This window comes from Passer montanus, unplaced genomic scaffold (assembly GCF_014805655.1).
Source record: "Passer montanus isolate IOZ18808 unplaced genomic scaffold, ASM1480565v1 scaffold43, whole genome shotgun sequence".
NCBI lineage: Eukaryota > Metazoa > Chordata > Aves > Passeriformes > Passeridae > Passer > Passer montanus.
The window spans coordinates 5253578-5272677 of NW_024369151.1; the positions used below are offsets into that span (position 1 = coordinate 5253578).

Genomic DNA, 19100 nt, shown 5'->3' on the forward strand with positions numbered 1-19100 from the left:
CACCAGCAGAGTCCTGTGCTTTATCCCATCTGCCCCAGCCTAGGCTCTGCCTCTCCTGCTGGGGACGGGGCCCACAGCCCAGCAGGGCACAAGGAATAGAAATCTCTGGGTCCTCAGGGCTTGTGCCTGCATAGCCCCTCAAACACCACAGGCTCACCACCCCTTTAATGGAGGGAGAGCCCAATTCAGTGCCCAGACACACTGCCTGACAGGGCTGGAGGGGAACAGCAGCCCTGGGAGGAGGCAGCTTTTAATCTTCCACCTTCCCAGAGCCTCGGCTGATCCGGTGCCAGGATCCATCCCCACCCCAGCTCCGGGCACCGAGCCCGCAGCTGCGGCAGCGGAGCGGGGAGCGGGAGCGGGACTGCGGGGCTGCGGCGAGACGGGGCAAGGAGCGCTCCAGGAACGGGCTGGGAGCGCTGCCCTGCCGCCCTCCCGTGCCAGCCCCGCACCCGGCCACCCTCCTCTCCTCTCCTCTCCTCTCCTCTCGGCCCGGGCCCGCCCCGTTCCCGCCCCTCTCTCCGGTCCCGTTCCCGGCCCGTTCCCGCCGCTCTCTCCGGGCGTTCCGCGGCTCCGGGACGTGACGGAGCTCGGGGCGGGGCCTCGCGCGCGCCCCGCCCGCCGCCGCCGATTGGCCGCTCCCGGGGCGGGGTTGGCGGACCGCTCGCTGATTGGCGGGAGCGCCGGAAAGGCGGGGCCGGCGGGGAGGAGGCCGGGGCGCCATGGTGAGTGAGGGCCCGGCCCGGAGCGGCGGGGGAGGGAGGGTCGGTCCCGCTCGGCACGGGGGGCTTGGGCCGAGTTGCGGCGAGGCTCCCTGACTGCCGCCTCTGCGGAGAGACTGGGCCCGGGCGCGGCCCCGGGGCTGCGGTGCGCGGCCCGGCTCGGGAGCTCCCTGCGGCGCGGCCCCGGGGGTGAGCCCGGCGGTGTCCGAGCCCCGCGGTGTCTGTCTGAGCCCCGCGGTGTCCGGGCCCCGCGGTGTCCGAGCCCCGCGGAGCCGCTGCCCGGGCCCGGGCGGCGTGGGGACCCCGCTCTGTCTCTCCCCTGCAGGCCACAGCGACGGACCAGCTGGTTGGGTTCGGCTTGGTCGCCTTCAGCCTCGTCCTCTTTGTTTACTACACGCTCTGGATCATCGTGCTGGTACGGGTCCCTCTGGCCAATATAAGCCCAGTCAGTCCATGCCCAGGTGTTTCCCTGGCCTTTGTTCAGGTGGTGACGTGTCTGTGTGCCCGAAGGACTCGACTTGTGGGTTAAAAATTTCAGGGCAGGTTTTCCTCTGTGTGCTGGCACTGTCCTTGTCCCAGCTGGGTGTTCCTGGCCTCGCCTGGGCAGGACCAAACACTGATCGTGGTGCCCACCTGCTGTTCCAAGCTGGGCTGGCCCTAGGGCTGGATGAGCCATTGGGAAGAGCTGAGGCCTGGCCCTGATGGAGGAGTACTCATCTATGTCCACATCCCCCAGATTCCTGGTTCTGGTGGGAGACGACAGAGGGAAACATAGAAAGACAAATCTTAACAAATCTGCTAGGAGATTTGTAAAACTAAACAAGAGTTTAGGGAATGCAGGGCTCTGGGAAAGTGATTGTGAGGCTGCCCATTTCTGGGGACACATCAGCTGAGGCCATTAGTGATTTTCTCCTCGGAAAGAAACTTCTCTCCACAATCTTTCCAGGTGTGAGAGGCCAGGTTCAGCCTTGGATTAATGTCTGAACTCCCACCAGCTTCCCCTCCATCTCCAAGGGGTTTGAATTCCCCTCTTGCATCTGCTCACTCTGCTGCCCGATCCACGTGTGTGCTGCCGGCATTCCCAGAGCTGTAGGAGCATCCCAGTCCTCACAGTGCTCCCTAGTGTCCGGAGCCTTCCACTGGCCTTGCACAGCGATCCTGCTGGGACAGCCACGGAGCACGGAGCCAGCTGCTCCCCTCGGCAGGGCACGGGGACAGGGATTTGCTGTGCTCTGCACCAGCAGCTCTGCCCACCCTGTGCAGCCCCACAGCCACCCCTCACTGTCCGCTCAGCACCAAACCCTCCACTGCCCACCACTCTGGGTCTCTGTGGCCGAGCCACCTGCAGGTCTGGGCACCCTTTTTTAGCCATCCCACACCAGAGATTTCCATGTTTCTCCCTAAAACCTCGAGGTGTTTGTGCCCACCTGCTGACCCCCTCTGTGTCCCTGCAGCCCTTCATCGACAGCGACCACGGGATCCACCAGTACTTCCTGCCTCGGGAATATGCAGTTATCATCCCTGTGGCAGCCGGGCTCCTGCTGCTGCTATTTATAGGTGAGGGGTATTTCTGTGCTTCTAATTAGAAACTTCTAAATTGGGAAGAGAGAGGAGGGTTGCTAGGGGTTTAGCTGATGTGTGACACTCTCGGCACTCTCTGTGGTTGCTGTTGCAGCTTGGCCTGGCACAGGGACTTGGGGCTGTGTGTGTGTGATTTTTGGCTGTTTGAGCCTCTGGACAGCAGAATTTTAGTGCTCTCTGCTAAGATTCTGTTTCTCATTGCCAGGTGTTGTAGAAGGGACTGGAATTATGTGTTTCCTACCTGAATTGGCTCTCTCTCTCTCGGCAGGTGTTTTTATAATGTTTGTCATGTGGAAGAGCAGGAAACATGCCAAGAAATCAGACTGAAGGCCCAGCTGAGGAGATGAGGAGGTGCCCACGCTGCAGCATCATAGCCAGGAAAAGACTTTTCCTGCAGCTCCAGGCAGACATCTCCAAGGTGCCCAGCACTGAGCTGCTCCCACGTTCCCTCCTGCAGAGACTAAACACGTAGTTTACAATTCACTGACCAGAGAGAAGCAGGATTCATCCAAGGCTCATCAAGTGAGGGACCAGAGCCCCTGCTGAGGGACTGCTCCCCAGCTGGGGCTGCCCTGCCCACTCTCTGGGCACTCCTTCCCTTCAGCTCTGGCTCAGCCCAGTAGTTTGTTCCTTCTGGGAATTTTATTTAAAAGTTTACCTACAGTTTGTGGGGTTTTTTTGATTCTAATCTGAAAGGAGAGAAATGAGACTTTGGGCTTGGAAAGGACAGGTTTGCCTTCTCCATTTGCTTCTGGAAGGGCTAATCACAGTGCTGGGGGCTCTTGCCCTTCTGAAGAGGGACTCCCACGAGGCTGGGCATGCAGAGGGAGCAGGGACAGTCCCCTGTGTCCCACCCAGCTGAGGGGGTGCTGAGGAGATGTCCTGGATCACAGGGAAGTGTTGGGTGTGGTTCCCATCACAGCTCTCAGTCCTGGCTGAGTTCCTGCCTGGACAAGGCTCCATGTGCCAGCCAGGCTGGTGTGGTGGCAGTGTCCTTCCCCTGGGGTTTCCTCTCCTGGCAGCAGCTGCTGCCCTGGCAGCTCCCCTGGACCATGGCAAGCAGGATCACACTCAATAAAGGTCTGTGAGGTCTCACTCCCTGTCCTCTGCCCATGCCAAGGGGTGCCACAGCCCTGCCAGGGTGGGTTCAGCTGCAAGGCCCTGGCAGTGCACGACATCCTGCTGAAAAGGGCGTGCTGGTGAGGTCAGGCATGGAAGCAGCAGAGACAACCTGGCCAAAAATGCTGGCTCTGCCGTGCTTGGGGCTGCACCCTGCCTGGGGAGGGTAGCTCTGGGGCACCCCAACCCTTGTTTATACTGTGAACTGCCTGCCAGCAGCATGTCCCACGGTCTCCCATCCTGCCTGGGTGATGCTGCTGGCTTGGGACAGCCGAGGGCCACAGCTGAGCCTGGCTGCAGGAGCCAGCAGAGGCTCCAGAGGTGAGGCTCTGGCTGCAGGTTTGTTTCCATCTCCTGCAGAGGCTGCCAGGCCGTGCTGAGCTGTCCAACCCCCTGCTGCCCTTCGCTGCTGCTCACCTGCTGCCCGGGGCTCAGCCCATCCCACAGGGGTGGTTTTGGGCTGGGGCAGAAGGAGGCAAAGGGTGGAAGAATTCAAGGGTGACTGAGCAGCTGCCGGTGTGACCTCCCCCTCCCGCCTTGCTTCCTGTGCAGGATCCCAGCAGTGTCCCTGTCACTTCCTCTGCTCCAGGCCTGTTCAGGACACTGGGGAGGATCGGTTTTCAAGGTTACATCTCGTATTTCTTTATCTCCAGTGCCCCCCCAGGCCAGCAGGCAGCTCTCTCTGGGGACACTTCCCATGGATGCTCTGTGGCCTGACCCTGGCAGGAGGCGCTGCAGGTGATGGCCCTGGGGCCCCTGGATGGGGTCTGGGGTAGCAGGGTCTCGCCTGCCTTGGTCCCGCTCCTGAGCCATTCCGGATCCCCGTGCTGTGCCGGGGCTCGTCGGGAGCCGGTGCTGCCCGGTGAGAGAGCCGGGGCACGGGGAGGCTGCGGGACCCCCGAGCGGGGGGCGAGCCTGGGAGGGCAGAGCGGGAGGGGGAGAGCCGTGGGGTCGCTGCCGAGGCACGCGGTAGGGCGAGGGGCGGGAGCGGTGTCGGGACACGCGCGGGGGGCGCGGGGCGCGCTCCCGGTGCGGCGGGCACGAGCGCGCGGGCGGGGCGGGCGCGGCCCCGGGGCAGCGGGGTCGCGGGGCGGGGCGGGCGGCCGGGGGCGGTCCCGGTGCCGGTTCCGGCTCTGCCCGCTCGGCTCCGCCCCGCCGCGGCCCGCCAGCCCCACTCCGGGCGGGATGCAGGACCCGCCGGTGGCTCCCGGCTCGGTGAGTGCGGCCGGCACCGGGAACCGGGAGACACCCCGGCCCCGAGCCCTGCCCGGCGGGGCGGCGGAGGGAGCTGCACACGTGGGGGACCCCGGGGAATGGGAATGAGGATGCGGGGGGATCCCGGTAGTGGCCTCGGGGGGGTCCCGGCACGAGGCGTGGAGGGGAGCCCGGGGCGTTGGGGACCGGGGCGATCCCGCTTGGCGACCTCGCCCCGGGCGCCGCCGCTGAGCCCGCTCCGCTTGCAGGGTGCGAGCCCCCGCCCTCCCGGTGACCCCCGGAGCCCGCCCGGGGATTCGCCAGCGCCCCGAGGATGAAGACGCTGGTGAGTACCCGCTGGGGCAGGGGCGAGGGGCCGGAGCGGGCCGAGCCCGGCTGCTGCCGGTGCCCGCGGGCGGCACCGAGCCCGGAGGGCGTGCGGGCATCGCCGCTGCAGGCAGTGAACCGGGCCCGGCACCCCGCACCGGTCCCCCCAGCACGCCTCAGCACCCTCCGAGGGGCAGCTCGCCCGTGGCCGCGGGGCCACCGGCATCGGCGCGGGGCCGGTGCACGTGGGCAGGCCCGGAGAGCTCCCCCCGCTCCGCTTCCAGGTCCGGCTCTTCCTGACGCTGGTGTGCGCGGCGGTGGCGGCGGTGCTGTACATCCTGCTCTGCTACCACGGCCGCGTGCAGCCCCGCTGCTCGGCCCCGGGGCTGCGGGACAGCCCCGCCGCATCCAGCGTCCGCAGCTTCCAGGGCTACAGCCGCGTTCCCGACGGGAAGGTGCGTGGGGATGGGGCAGCGCTGGGGCGGCTCGGCCACCTGTGCCTCGGTTTTCCTGTCCCTTGGGACGGGCAGGCAGGGGCTGTGGTGTGCCCAGCGGCTGCGGGAGGGAAGGAGGAGCTGACGGTGCCTCTCCCCACAGCCGCTGGAGCGAGCGCTGTGCCGCCACTGCGCCGTGGTGTCCAGCTCGGGGCAGATGCTGGGCTCGCAGCTGGGACAGGCCATCGACGGGCAGGAGTGCGTGCTGCGCATGAACCATGCCCCCACCAGCGGCTACGAGCAGGACGTGGGGGCGCGCAGCACTATCCGGGTGGTCTCGCACACCAGCGTGCCGCTGCTGCTGGGCAACCAGCCCTACTTCTTCCAGCAGTCCCAAGAGACCCTTTACTTCATCTGGGGGCCAGCAAAAAAGATGAACAGGGAGAAGATGGGCTCAACCTACCAGGCGCTGGTCAAGGTGATGGAAAAGTACCCCCAGCTGCAGATCTACACCCTGACCGAGGAGAAGATGACATACTGTGATGATGTCTTCCAGAACGAGACAGGGAAGAACAGGTACTGCTGGCTCCTGAGGTCAGGAGGTCTCATCGGGTCCCCCTCATGTACCTGTCCCCACCATCAAGCACCTGTGGTGGTGGCACTACCACCCAGGTGGGGCAGCAGCAGTGCCACCCACTGCAGTGTGACCACGATGTTTGCAGGATGAAATCGGGCTCCTTCCTGAGCACGGGCTGGTTCACCATGATCCTGGCCATGGAGCTGTGCGAGCGGATCTGTGTCTTCGGCATGGTCAGCGACAGCTACTGCAGGTGTGGAGGGGTGGCAGGGGCAGGTGTAGGGTGCTCTGGTGTCCCCCCAAGCCCCACACTCACCCTGTCCCCTCCTCCAGGGAAAAGAACCACTCCAGCGTGCCGTACCACTACTTTGAGAAGGGCCGGCTGGACGAGTGCAGGATGTACCTGGTGCACGAGCAAGCTCGCCGGGCCGGGCACCGCTTCATCACCGAGAAAGCCATCTTCTCCCGCTGGGCCAAGAGGAGGAACATTGTCTTCAAGCACCCATCCTGGGCAGGCAGGTAGGGCGCCAGCCACGGCGTGAGGCGGCAGGAACCTCGGCGGCAGGGCAGCCCTCATCCTGCAGCAACACGTCTCAGCTCCGCCAGTGGCACGGTTGGACGCCTTTTGCCAAGCCCTGGAGCAGGGAGTCTCCGTCTCTGCAGCAGCAGTGCCTGTTTCCCCAGCTGGTGGATGGGCTGGGAACCCCCTGTTGGTACATGGGGGCCATGAGCCGGACCCATGCAGCCCCACCAGCTCCAAACGCCTGCCTGGATGGACCCAGGGAGACCTGGTTTCTGCTCTCTCTACTAGGAGGAATATTTAATGCAGAATTAGACATGCTGCTGGACTCCAGCAGGACATGGGGCAGAAATGCTCAGCTCCACCAGGGCCACAAACTGGTGCCTCATAGAGACAAAGTTCTACTTCATGGTCCTTGCCCCACTCATGCCCTCTGGACAGTGCTGGGTGTGGGGTGCAGGCAGCTGGATCCAGGCTCTGCCTTCTGCTGCTTGGTGCCTGCATCCCCTCAGCTGGGAAGCCCTGGAGCCACCTGTGCCCTAGGGGCTACAAGTTGCCTTGTCACAAGTGTCCTTGGATTCAGACCAAAGCAAATGTGGCCATTAAAATTGTTTTTAATTCTGTGGTGCCCCGTGCTGTGCCCCGTGCTGTGCCCCTTGTGGCTGCAGGACAGGACAAGGAGTGAGGGAGGAGGGATACTCAACACCTCATCACAGGCTGCCAGGCTATAAATAAGAGGGAGAGGTGATAAGGGGGTATAGAGCTGAGCCTAAACATGGAAGAGAGTGCTGAAAGCAGTTGAGGTTATTAGGGAACCAGCAGCTGCATCTCTGCAGGATGGGAGCTGGGTCTGGGGTGATCCTCAGTGCCACAGGGCTCAGTGCTGCTGGGCTGTCACAGGGCACTGGCAGCTCCCATGTGCCTGGAGAGATGGGATATGCCATGGGCAAGTGCATGGCCTTGAGCCCACAGCAGCCCTTTGGACGTGTAAACAGACGGCACATGTTTGGGTGGGTCCGGGGCTATCTGGGGCACCAGGGCTGAGAGGAGGAGCAGATTTAAGAGAGGGTGCAGTGAGCAGCGAGTGGTTCAGGAACCGGGGGTGCTGCCAGGGCTGGTTCCTGCAGGGCAGTGCATCACCGGCACAGCGGAGCCAGAACCCCTCTGGACAGGCGTCGGGGATAGAGGTGGAGCCGTCCCCCTGCGCCACGAAACCCCCGAGCGGGGCCCTGAGCTGCCGGGCCAGCGCGGGGGAGAGCTCGGCATCCCGGCAATGCGCTGCGCCGGCAGCGGGCAGGCTCGGCTGCTGCTCCGGGCACAGCCGGGCAGCGCTGCCCCATCCCCGCTGCCCTCGGCGACCGGGGAATCAGTCCCGGTCCTTCCCGGCGGGGCTCCTCCACACCGGGAGGGCGGCACTAGGACCCGGCGGGGCTCCCCCATACCGGGAGGGCGGCACTAGGACCCGGCGGGGCTCCGATCCCGGGAGGGCGGCACTAGGACCCGGCCTGGGCGGCGGAGTGGCGCGGTCGGTATTGGCAGCGGTATCAGTAACGGCAGCGATATCAGTAACGGCCGCGGTAACGGTAGCGGTACCGGCAGCGGTATCGATATCGGTACCGGCAGCGGTGTCGCGGTGCCGGGGCGCGCTGCGGGCCGGGGCGCTCGGCGGAGCTGAGCCGGGCCCGTTCCGCCGGTGCGGGGGCGGAAGGCGCCGTGTCCGGGCGGGCCAGCGGCCCCTGCCCCCGGGGCCGGTGCACAGGGGATGGAGGGGCAGGAAGGGTCCCGCTCGCTCCCGTGCCGCCGGGGCCGGGGGGTGCTCCCCGGGGCGGGGGAGGACCCGCACGTAGGGTGCCGGGAGGCTCGCCCCCGGGGCCGGGCGGGTTTTCCCTCCCCGCAGGGCGGGAGGGTTCGCATCCGGGGCTGGGGGACCCCCGGGGCGGAGGGGCCGGGTCTGAAGCAGCGTTCTCCCGCAGAGCGGCAGTGTGGGCCCCGCTGCCGGCCATGGCCGAGCCCGCCGGAGGGGCCGGGCCGCGCCCGCCGCCCGCGGGGCGCAGGAGGTGACGGAGCCCTCATGAGAGCCCGCAGCAGGTGAGGCCGCGGGGCGCGCCCCGCCGCGGCTCCGCACGGCCCGAGGGCTGCGCAGGGAGCGGGTCCGGGAGTGGGGGTCCCTCCGCGCCCCCAGCCCTTGCACGGTGAAGCCCCTCAGCATCCGCACGCCGGCCGTGGCCTGGGCTGCCCGGGCAGGCTGCTGCCTTTGGCACCACCGCCGGCCCCGAGGGCCCTTCGAGGTGTCAGCTCCCCCCAGGGGTTGATCTCAAGCTGTTGCATAATTTTCCTTGCGACAATTAGTAAAGAGGCTTCAGTGGTTTTTAATTTCCATTTGCTTGGAGCGCTGCGGGAATGGCTGGGGCTCACTAACCAGGGCTCCCAAAACTAAACTGGGTCAGTCCACTTGGAGTGGAAGTTAGAGAGGCTGGAGAGGTCCCTGCAGGTCTGCTGGATGTGCTGAGTGGGGCAGGTCTCACTTCCTTCCATTCCCTCCTGATCCAAGGCTCCTGTGGCGGTGGTTTTAATGGAATTTCACTGCACGAGCAGCAGGCTGACCCTCCCTAACCCTGCGGTTTGAGTGGTTTCATCCCCACGAGGGGAGGATAATCCTCCCTGGACCCAGCTTAACGTGGGGATTCCCCAGGCACGAGCTTCGCCTGGGTTTGGCTCTTCCACACCCCGGAGTCTGCCCAGCCTCTGTCAACCAGCCTTCTTTTCCCCTCATAAATTCCGGGGGATTCTCCTCTTCAGAGGGGGACCTGGTGACTCATCCTGTGTACCTGTATCCCCACCCGGGGACAATGGGCCATGCTGGGGGTGACCACATGCCTTGCAGGTGCCAGGCTGGGGTGACCACATGCCTTGCAGGTGCTCGCGGGACGCCGGCAGTCGCTGTGTGCTGAGGCTGGCACAGAGACATGAGTGGCAGCACGGTGAGTGCCAGAGAGTCACCTCGGGGACCTCCTGGGGAGGCATCCTGCTGGAGATGCCTTGGGAGAGGGGTGGATGCACCCCCGCGGGGTGGGGGCAGCGGCTGACGCTGTCCCCCCGCCCGCAGAGCCAGCGTGCCGCCGCCCTGGGGGTCCTCTTTGCCCTGATCATGTTGCTGATCATCTACAGCTCCGGCAACGGGAGCGAGGTGTTCCCCTACAGCCGCCTGCGGGGCAGAGCCCGCCGGCCCCCCGACCTCAAGAAGTGGGGGGTGAAAAGCGGGTACCTGCCCGTCTGCGGGAACAAGGTACGGGCTGGGCACAGGGCCGGGCCTGGGCAGTGACGTGGAATGTCCCTCTGCTGGCATCCAGCCGAGCTGTCCCCTACCGAGGACAGCGGCTCCGCAGGGAACAGTACCCTGTCCACGCTGTCACCAAAAGTCACCTGCTGATGGCACTTGTCATCGCCAGACCCTGACTGCCCGCTGCCACCAGTGCGTCATTGTCACCAGCTCCAGCCACCTCCTGGGCACCCACCTGGGCACGGCCATCGACGGGGCTGAGTGCACCATCCGCATGAACGATGCTCCCACCACGGGCTACAGTGCTGATGTGGGCAACAAGACCAGCTTCCGCGTGGTGGCCCACTCCAGCCTCTACCGTGTCCTCAAGCGGCCCCAGGAGTTCGTCAACAAGACCCCGGAGACCATCTTCATCTTCTGGGGGCCGCCCACCAAGATGCAGAAGAGCCTCCTGAAGATCATCCAGCGTGTCTGCGCCTCGTTCCCCAACATGACAGCCTACGTTGTGTCCCCCGGCCGCATGAAGCAGTTTGATGACCTGTTCCGGGGAGAGACAGGGAAGGACAGGTACCTCAGAGCCACCTCTCATGCTGTGTCCCCCTTTCTCCAGGTTCCCAGCACAGAGCTGACTCTTGGAGCTGCATCACGGGCTGCAGCATCGAGCTGGGAGTCCCTGAGGCACGCTGGGCACACTGAGGGGGTCCATTATCCACATCACCTCACCCCTGCCACCCTTGCTGTTGTTTCCCCTCCCCAGGGAGAAGTCTCGCTCGTGGCTCAGCACTGGCTGGTTCACCATGGTGATCGCGGTGGAGCTGTGCGACGCCATCCACGTCTACGGCATGGTGCCGCCCAGCTACTGCGGGTGAGGAGACCCCCAGTCCCCCACCCAGCGCCCTGACCCCACCGTGGGGCTCACCCCGTGTTTCTTTCCCCACTGCAGCCACCACCCGCCACCCCGGCGCCTGCCCTACCACTACTACGAGCCCAAGGGCCCTGACGAGTGCACGACCTACATCCACAACGAGCGGAGCCGCCGGGGCAACCACCACCGCTTCATCACTGAGAAAAGGGTCTTTGCCAGCTGGGCCGGCCTCTACAACATCACCTTCTCCCATCCCACCTGGACCTAGGGGCTGCCCCACGCCTGCTGGGCACACCCCTGTCGCTGGGATGGATGGGGGTTCCCCTGCATCCCCCTGGGAGTGGTGGGATCCACCAGCTGCCTCCCACAGGACCGCTGCTGCTGTGCATGGTGGCTCCTGGCACCTGGGATGTGTTGGGTTTTGAGCTGGTTTTTGGGGACCAGGTGGTGAATGTAAGATTTGGGGTGTCCCCCCTCCATGTGCAGGACACTTGGGTTGATACCCTGCCCCATCCTGGTCCACGCACATTGCAGCCCCTGTGAGGCTGTAAGGGGGCTCCAGGTCCCCTCAGCTCAGCTTTGGGGTCACCACAGAGACTCTTTCCCCCAACCGTCTGGGTGAGGAGACCCCCCTCTTTGGAGCTCAGCCCCCCCTGCCATCCCCAGCCCCTCATCCCAGTCCTCAGTCATCCTTCCCACAGCAGAACCCCACAGTTTTTGGTGGGACGCCACGGGGGTGACATTACCACCCTCCCTGTCCCAGCACCCCAAAAACGCCAGCCCCTCCCAGCACTGCTGTGCCCCACACTGCCAAAACCTTTTCTAACTGGAAGATGGGATTTTTGGGAGCTTTTAGGGGGTTTTGGCTTTTTTTCTCCCCACTTCTAATCCTGGGGTTTCTACTTGGGCTTCCTGGATGAAGGAGTGAGCAGGGGCTGCTCATCGATGGAAACAAAGGGCCAGCAGCTGCCTGTGAACAATTTAGAAGTGGGCAGGTAGTGGGGGCCAGTGGTGCCTGGTGACATCCTGTGGCTGGGACAGGACTTTAATTTCTCAGCAGCAGAGAAATTGAACTGGGGAAAGCACCTAAATGTGGTGTGTTTGGGTGCTGAGCCTTGGCAGGAATCCATTCCTCAGTTTCCCTCTGGCTGTGGCTGGGGTTTTGGGGGGCTGGGTGCTGGGGACGCAGTGGGGCACCCGTGTTTTGTAATTGTTTGTACAGGAATAAATATTGCTGCAGTCTGGTACCTTGAGCCCTGGCTCTGGACGGGTTTTTGGGGATGATGGCAGTGAGCCCCAGCAATGCTGTCCCTGGGCACTCAGGGGGGTGCAGCAAGGTGACCAGCGGTGACAGCTGAGACCTCCCCAGCTTGTGTCACCCCCAGCCAGGTGCCCTGGGGTCACAGAGTCTTGGGAGGGGTCTCTGCAGCCACAGAGGAGGAGGAAGGGCAGGTAAGGACTGGGAGGTCACCATTGCCTGTCTCAAATTCTGGTGGCACAGAAGGGAGCAGCACGGTGGCACTGGCTCTGGGCCTGGTCTGGCACATCCTGGGTGACATCCAGACAAGCTGTGGAGGGGCAGCTGCTCACACACATGTCCCTGGCCAAACAGATCACCCCAATTTATGGGATAGACAGCAAACCAACCACCAAAGCTCCTCTTCCCGCTGCTGGATTCATAAGAGAAATTTGAGATAAGATAAAGGTGGCACTGTTGTCCGAGCATTACCTCGGATTAGGGGTGGTAAACAAAACTGGAGGAGAGGAATGTGTCACTGATAACACAAAGAATCCACAAGCAAAGCCAGCCAGGTAAGTGGTGGATGGGATCAGCTCCAGCTGGGTAGAAGGCAATTCTGGCAGGGGGAGATGAACCTGAGAGACTGAGCATGGGATTAATTAGCATTAGAAGAGAGGGAATCACTTAACCAATGGAATAAAGGAACTGTGTGGCCAATGAGCATTAATGCCTTCATTTGCAAAAATGTATAAATAGTGAGACGTTTTCAACAGCCTTGGGACCCCCACCACCACGAAGACCGGGGTGAGGAAGGACCAACGGGATGCTGAGGGATCCAGGGGTGGTGACAATCTTCTGCTCGACTGATCTCTCTCTCCCCCACACACACAATCCCTATTTTCTATTTATTTCTCTACCTCACATTTTATTGTTAAATAAAATCTGTACTATTGGCTTTGGCATCCGGCATCTCTCACTGAGCAGATGTTGACAGGGACACAGCACCCCCGGGGTTTTACACCCCCGGAGCTGAGGCAGAGGGGTGTGTAAGCTGGGCGTGAGGGCATGGGGACATAGGGATGGGGACATAAGGACATTAGGGACAAGGGTGGTGACAGTGGGGATGGGAATGGGGGAATGGGGATAGGATGGGAACATTAGGGATGGACAAAGGGATGGGGGCATGAGGGTATTAGGGACAAGGATGGGGACAGCAGGGACAGGAATGGGGACATCAGGGACAGGGATGGGCACCAGGGAGAGGGATGGGGACATGAGAACGGAATGGGGACGGAAAAGGGGAGGCGACATGAGGACGGTGACACAGAAAGCATTCCCGTGCGAGGCGCTGGGGGCGGCCCGGAGACCCCAGACCCGGCAGGGCGGGGCTGCCCTGGCGGGCGGACCCGCGCCCCGAGCGGAGCGTGTTTAACCGGGTGGCACCGCCGCGTCCCGCCCGTCCGCGGGGGGCTTTGCTTGGCGAGGCCAGGGTTGGCGGGGCCCCGCGGGGCTGCTGGAGCAGCCCGGGACCGGGCTCGGGTCCCGGGGAGGGGCTGCGGCGCGCTGGCCGCCGATGGAAGGGGAGCGGTGCGCTGGAGCTGGCGGGGGCTGAGATGGCGGGGGGCACCCCCAGGGCCTTGGCTGGGGGGTCAGCAGGCCAGCCTGAGCCCCCTGCCCAGCCCCGAGCCCCCTCCCCAGCGCGCCCCCATCGCCTCCGGAGCGGTCACCTCCGCATCACCCGCGGCACCGGCACCGCGCCGGGTCCGCGCCCAGCTCGCACTGAGGGCCGGCCATGCCCGCAGCCCCCTGCCGCCCCACCGGGACCGCTGCCGGCTGTCCCGGGGCTCTGCACCCCGCGATGAGGCACCCGGGGGTCCCGCGCTCCCCAAACCCCGCGGGGACATCTCCGGACTGTGTCCCCGCAGCGCTGGTGGGATGTGACCCGGTGCCGCTTTCAGCCCGGCCATTCTTAGCCCCTGCCCTTTCGAGGTGTAACACGACCTGGCAGCGGCTGCGGGCTCCTCTGGCCACGGGATCCCCCTCCCTGCACCCCGTCCAGCCGGTTCGGGGTGACGCACTGTGGCCAAGCAGGTCGGCTGCTGCGGGGCTGGGTGTGGGCAGCTGGGGTGGCCAAACACGCCCTCGAGGTCCTGGGGGTGCGGCGGGGTGCTGGAACCCCCTCCTCGGGACACCCCCCTCAAACCAGCCCCCGGGGAGCTGGGGGTGCTGCCCGCATCCCTCGGTGTTGCGGTGGCACCGGGCATCCCCAGCGGGTTTCCTGCTGTCGGGCAGCACCCCAGGCATTGGGATGTGGGCAGGGCAGGGGAGGAAGCCGGCACGTCACCACGCGTCACCCGGCATGGGGATGCCCTTACCGCAGCCGGATGCGGAGGGTGACTGCTGGGAGCCAGGTGAGTGATGGCCGCAGGAGCAGAGATCACTCAGCTCCCTATTCCAGGGCCGAGACAGGAGCTGTGTCTTCTGTCCCATCCCCCCAGTCTGGCCTTGGAGCTGGGCACCATCATGGCCAAAAAGGGAGACCCTTTTTGGGGAGAGCCTTTTTCTCCCCAGACTCTTGGTGACCTGATGTGCTGAGTTGTTTATCCTGCTCTTTTCTGGCAGCCTTAAGTGCTTCTGTGCCTGGACCTCGGCAGCATGTCGACAGGTGAGTGATCCATCTCCCTGCATGCATTCCAGCTCCATCTGTCCCCTCCGTGTCCCCTGCATCCATTCCCTCTGCATCTCCCTGTCTCCCTTGTATCCTTTTCCTTGGTTGCCCCCTGCATCAATCTCCCCAGCAATTAATCCCATTTGTCCCCCCTGCAGCCATCCCCTCTGCATGCCCCTGTCCCCCTTTGGTCCCCCCTGCATCCATCCCCTTGGTCCCCCCCCATCCACCCCCTCTGCATTCCCCTTCCCTCCCTGCCTCTGTCCCCTCTGGCCCCCCTGCATTTTTCCCCATTACGCGCAGCCCTCGTCCTCTCACACACGTAAGTGACAACTAGTCTTCAATTATTTCCTTCAAGTTGAATTAAAGGTGCATTGTTATGCTAATTTTGCATCTCCTCCATCCTATCTTTCCTTCAACTGTCTCCAGAGCAACCTGGGATTTCAGTTCATGGTCCAAACTACCTCTGGAAGAGCTCTTTCACCAGGGTGTTGTTACAGGTATTCACAAAACAGGGAGATGCCAATGGAAAGGCTTCTGGATGGGCTTCCAGCTATGGCAACTAACAGGTAAAGCAGCTCTCCATCCATCCATCCCCTTGGTCCCCCCCCATCCCCCCCCTCTGCATTCCCCTTCCCTCCCTGCCTCTGTCCCCTCTGTCCCCCCTGCATTTGTCCCCATTACGTGCAGCCCTGGTCCTCTTTGCATTCCCCCCCTCCACGTGCCCCTGTGTCCTTGCCTCCCTCTCTTCTGTCCATCCCCCTGTCCCTCCAGCCCCCCCACATGCCCCACATCCCATTGGTCCCTGCCAGACACTTGGCTCCGTCCCCAGCTCTGGGGAGTGCTGGGTGCCAAGGAGCTGAAATTTCATCCAGCTGTAATCAGGAGATGGGAAAGTGGCCCCAGAGCAGCTCAACTTTATTTTTAGCTCTGCTTCCCCCTTCGGCATCCCACCCTGGCATCACCCCCCACCACAGCTGGTGCGCAGATCCCACAGGTGGTGAGAGCCCTGTGCCAGGGTGCTGGGCAGGGACGGGGTGCTCAGTGCCACTTGCACGTCGGCCCCCCAGTCCAGGGAGCGATGCTGGGGTCCAGGCACTGCCGGGGTTGTGCCAGGTGCTCGAGGCGGCCGTGCCAAGCCCAGCCTGCCACGGCCCCAGGTAGCCCAGCGGGGTGAGGAGCCGGCCACAGGGATGGATGAGGCCAGTCCCTGCCTGCGGTGGAGCCGTGGACAATGAGCACCTCTGGGACACCACGTGGCACTGGAATTCCAGCCCCACGGCCGAGGTGCCCTGGGGTCTTTGTGCTCAGACGTGGCCAGACAGCCCAGCCTGCCCAGGTGACCAGGACACACGTCTGCTTCCCTCTCCATCTTCTCCCCAGGACTCTCCTGGATCGGTCCCCTCTATCCCCAGGGATGCCTGCCCTGGATTTGGCACCCCCTGGGGACACCTCACTCCCTGATGGACCTTTTGGCTTTTGATAATTTTTTTTTTCCTTTCTCTTTTCCAGAAAAGCTCAAGCAGCACAAAATCATCTTTGTGGTGGGTAAGTCTGTGTCTGGGTCCTGTCACTGGTGGGGTCAGCCCAGGCCTTTTTCCTGTAGCTCTAGGCTGGGGAAACAGGGCTGGAGGCTGAGACGGGGCTATTCCCAGGCACTGTGGGATGGCCATGGCTCCAGCTTGGCTCCTTGAGTCCACATGGGGTATGCTGGGACCAGGAGGGCACCTCTGGCCAGGCATGGGGTGGCAGCATCTGGGGTGATGTGACAACAGATCTCTGGGAGGTAATGTGACCAAACCCTGGTGGTGGTGCCCTGGGTGCCATCAGGGTGTAGTGCCCACATGCCGATTCTCAACAGCCCATGCCACCCCTAAACACTTGGGCAACCTCAGGAGAAGCTCTGTCCATCCACTTGGTGCTGGGCCTGGGGACACAAATGGACACGTCACTGAGCTCTGAGGACTCCTGTGTGTCTGTGCTGCTGCTCCCATGTAGCCGTCCCTCTCCTCACCCATGGCTTGGGGCACACGTGTGCCTTGCAGGTGGCCCTGGCTCGGGCAAAGGGACGCAGTGTGAGAAGATCGTGCAGAAGTATGGCTACACCCACCTGTCCACGGGGGACCTGCTGCGGGCAGAGGTCAGCTCGGGCTCCGAGCGGGGCAAGAAGCTGCAGGCCATCATGGAGAAGGGAGAGCTGGTGCCCCTGGTGAGTCCCTACCAGCCACCAGCTGCCACGTTATGGGGTGTGCAGGGGTGTCAGTGGGGCTACCACAGGAATGGTGAACTCGTGGCTCAGGCATTTCTGGCCCTGCCATCCCAGGGCGGGGTTTGCAGCAGGGATTCTGCAGGGACCATGGGATGCTGGGTGGGAGTCCTGTTGTCCCATGTCAGCCATAGCAGCTCTGTCCTCCCCCCTCCAGGACACGGTGCTGGACATGCTGCGGGACGCCATGGTGGCCAAAGCAGACGTGTCCAAGGGCTTCCTGATCGATGGGTACCCCCGCGAGGTGAAGCAGGGAGAGGAGTTTGAAAAGAAGGTGAGCACTGGTGCTGTGCTGGGCCGTGCCACACACCAGCTTAGCACAGGGTTCAATCCAGCAGCAGCCTGGCCTCCCCATCCCAGCAGAGAGCACATCCCAGAAGGGTCCAAACTGGGCAGCAGGTCCCCCTGCCTCGGGGACAGCCTGTGCCCAGAGCACAGTGGGAGGGACCAGGCTGTCCTCAGGCTGACAGAGCGTGACAACACTGCTGACATGATGGTGGTGGCAGAGAGCCAGGGCTTGGCTGCAGTGTTCCTTTGCCTTCCTCTACATGGCCCTAGAGGCCACTGGAAGAATGTCCTGGTGCTTCCAAACCAAAGCAGTGGGAGGATGGTGTGGGGACATCTCTGTGTCCTGCTTCTCCCCAGACCCATATGGAGAGGGGCAGAGGGTAGTGTGGGGACATCTGTGACCCTCATGCTGACCACCGCCACTCCCCCAAACCAAACCAGACCCACACCAACTCAGTGTGGTGACAGCCAGGTCCCCTCTGTGCACAGATCGCGCCCCCCACGCTGCTGCTGTACGTGGATGCGGGCAAGGACACAATGGTGAAACGCCTGCTGAAGCGAGGAGAGACCAGCGGGAGGGTGGATGACAATGAGGAGACCATCAAGAAGCGTCTGGAGACCTACTACAAGGCCACTGAGCCTGTCATTGCCTTCTACAAGAGCAGAGGCATCGTCCGCCAGGTAAGGGAACGTGGCTGATGCCAGCACCCCCAGCCCCACAGCTTGGGGCTTGTGTCCCTGGGGAGGGGAAGTGGTGGATGGGGATGATGAGGGAAGCAGGAAAACTCAATCCTGCCTAGTTTGGGGTGGGCCTGACCCCCCTCATTCCCAACACAACCCCCTCTAAGGATGGCCTGCACTCCTTTGCCCTAAATGAGCCCTGGTCTCTTCACCCATGGCCAAAATGCATCCTTGGGAGAGTTCCAGTTGCTCTGGGATGAGAGCCCTCGGGCAAGTCCCCCAGCTGTCCCCTCTGTACCCAGCTCAACGCCGAGGGCTCTGTGGAGGAGGTTTTCCAGCAGGTCTGCACCCACCTGGACTGCCTGTAACCGAGCCCCGGCCCCAGTTCCCCCCAGTGCACTCCAGCAGAGACAGCGGAAGCGGCTTTATCCTGTTTTCGTGGACGGAGCCGTGCGGAGGAAATTTCAAGGACATTGTGTTTGGCTCTTTCCCGTCTCTCCCCAGTAAAGTTCACTTTAATGAATCCAGACTTTATCTTTTTCTTCTGTCGCAGGAAATGAGTTTTTCTTTCCAGCGGTTTTTTTTTTTTTTCTCCCTCTCTGTCCTCCCCCCAGCCCCTCTGGAGCTGATTAAGGGCAGGAAGCGGGTGTTTATCCCGCCGGGGCAGCGGGATGCTGCGCTCAGAGGAAGGGAGGGAGCATCCCGGCCGCTCGCCCCGGCTTCCCAATCCGTGGCCTGCAGGGAGCCTGTGCCTGCATCCTGCAGCCAGTCCGGGCTGCCCTCGGTCTGTCCCGACTGTGAAGCCCCTCGTGCTCTGGGTGTGTGTCCGGACGCACAGGCAGCATCTGAGCCGTGTCCTGCACACGCGTCTCAGCTCTCCCACTGCCTGCCAGGGGCTGCAGGCGACCGGATTTGGGATGGGGATTTCCACTGCTTTCATGCCTTGGCATTTCCTTGTTTCTCTTGGCTGGCAGGGTTTTTTGGGGTACGCTGTGATGGTTTGTACGATGCCCTGGAGTGGGGTGTTCGCTGTCCTGCTGTGCCTGGACACTCACTGCTCAGCCCCTACCCCAGGGGATAAGGAATGTGCTGGGGACACCCAGATGAGCCCAGCCACCAGGCTGGGTGTCCTCCTGGCTGGGGGACTCATGGTGGTGAGTCACAGGACCCCAGCAGACGGGCAGTTGGGGTGCTGGTGTAGGGAATAGGGGCTGTGGGGGCTCCCCAGCACCCACAGAACCACACAGGCACAATGCCACAGCAGAGGGGCTGCAGTGGAGCTTGGGGACAGGGTTTACCCAGCCACAGGGAAGGCAGCAGGCAGCAGAGCTGCAACCC

General features: G+C 63.3%; 4 protein-coding genes across 7 annotated transcripts; all 4 read left to right on the plus strand.

Moving 5' to 3' along the window:
• Positions 1-659: 659 nt before the first annotated feature.
• Positions 660-3398, plus strand: DPM2 (dolichyl-phosphate mannosyltransferase subunit 2, regulatory). The gene is made up of 4 exons (XM_039719952.1): positions 660-725; positions 1048-1137; positions 2177-2279; positions 2572-3398. The coding sequence occupies exons 1-4, from the start codon at positions 723-725 to the stop codon at positions 2628-2630; spliced, it is 255 nt and encodes an 84-aa protein (XP_039575886.1). The 5' UTR covers positions 660-722; the 3' UTR covers positions 2631-3398.
• Positions 3399-3755: 357 nt separating this feature from the next.
• On the plus strand, positions 3756-7098 carry ST6GALNAC4 (ST6 N-acetylgalactosaminide alpha-2,6-sialyltransferase 4). 2 transcript variants are annotated; one of them, XM_039719951.1, is made up of 6 exons: positions 3756-4284; positions 4886-4962; positions 5228-5398; positions 5541-5953; positions 6100-6207; positions 6288-7098. In XM_039719951.1, the coding sequence occupies exons 2-6, from the start codon at positions 4951-4953 to the stop codon at positions 6475-6477; spliced, it is 894 nt and encodes a 297-aa protein (XP_039575885.1). In that variant the 5' UTR covers positions 3756-4284; positions 4886-4950; the 3' UTR covers positions 6478-7098. The 2 variants fall into 2 exon arrangements, with proteins under 2 accessions (XP_039575885.1, XP_039575884.1); XM_039719950.1 differs by lacking the exon at positions 3756-4284 and adding an exon at positions 4557-4637.
• Positions 7099-8005: 907 nt separating this feature from the next.
• Positions 8006-11872, plus strand: ST6GALNAC6 (ST6 N-acetylgalactosaminide alpha-2,6-sialyltransferase 6). Of its 2 annotated transcripts, none has more exons than XM_039719970.1 (6): positions 8006-8562; positions 9359-9455; positions 9581-9760; positions 9924-10321; positions 10512-10619; positions 10698-11872. In XM_039719970.1, exons 2-6 carry the CDS (start codon positions 9441-9443, stop codon positions 10885-10887), a joined length of 891 nt encoding a protein of 296 aa, XP_039575904.1. In that variant the 5' UTR covers positions 8006-8562; positions 9359-9440; the 3' UTR covers positions 10888-11872. The 2 variants fall into 2 exon arrangements, with proteins under 2 accessions (XP_039575904.1, XP_039575903.1); XM_039719969.1 differs by having other exon boundaries at positions 8448-8562; positions 9391-9455.
• A 2408-nt stretch (positions 11873-14280) lies between these two features.
• Positions 14281-18289, plus strand: AK1 (adenylate kinase 1). 2 transcript variants are annotated; one of them, XM_039719972.1, is made up of 6 exons: positions 14281-14524; positions 16040-16075; positions 16573-16736; positions 16951-17067; positions 17571-17762; positions 18065-18289. In XM_039719972.1, exons 1-6 carry the CDS (start codon positions 14515-14517, stop codon positions 18128-18130), a joined length of 585 nt encoding a protein of 194 aa, XP_039575906.1. In that variant the 5' UTR covers positions 14281-14514; the 3' UTR covers positions 18131-18289. The 2 variants fall into 2 exon arrangements, with proteins under 2 accessions (XP_039575906.1, XP_039575905.1); XM_039719971.1 differs by lacking the exon at positions 14281-14524 and adding an exon at positions 15710-15866.
• The last annotated feature ends 811 nt before the right edge of the window (positions 18290-19100 follow it).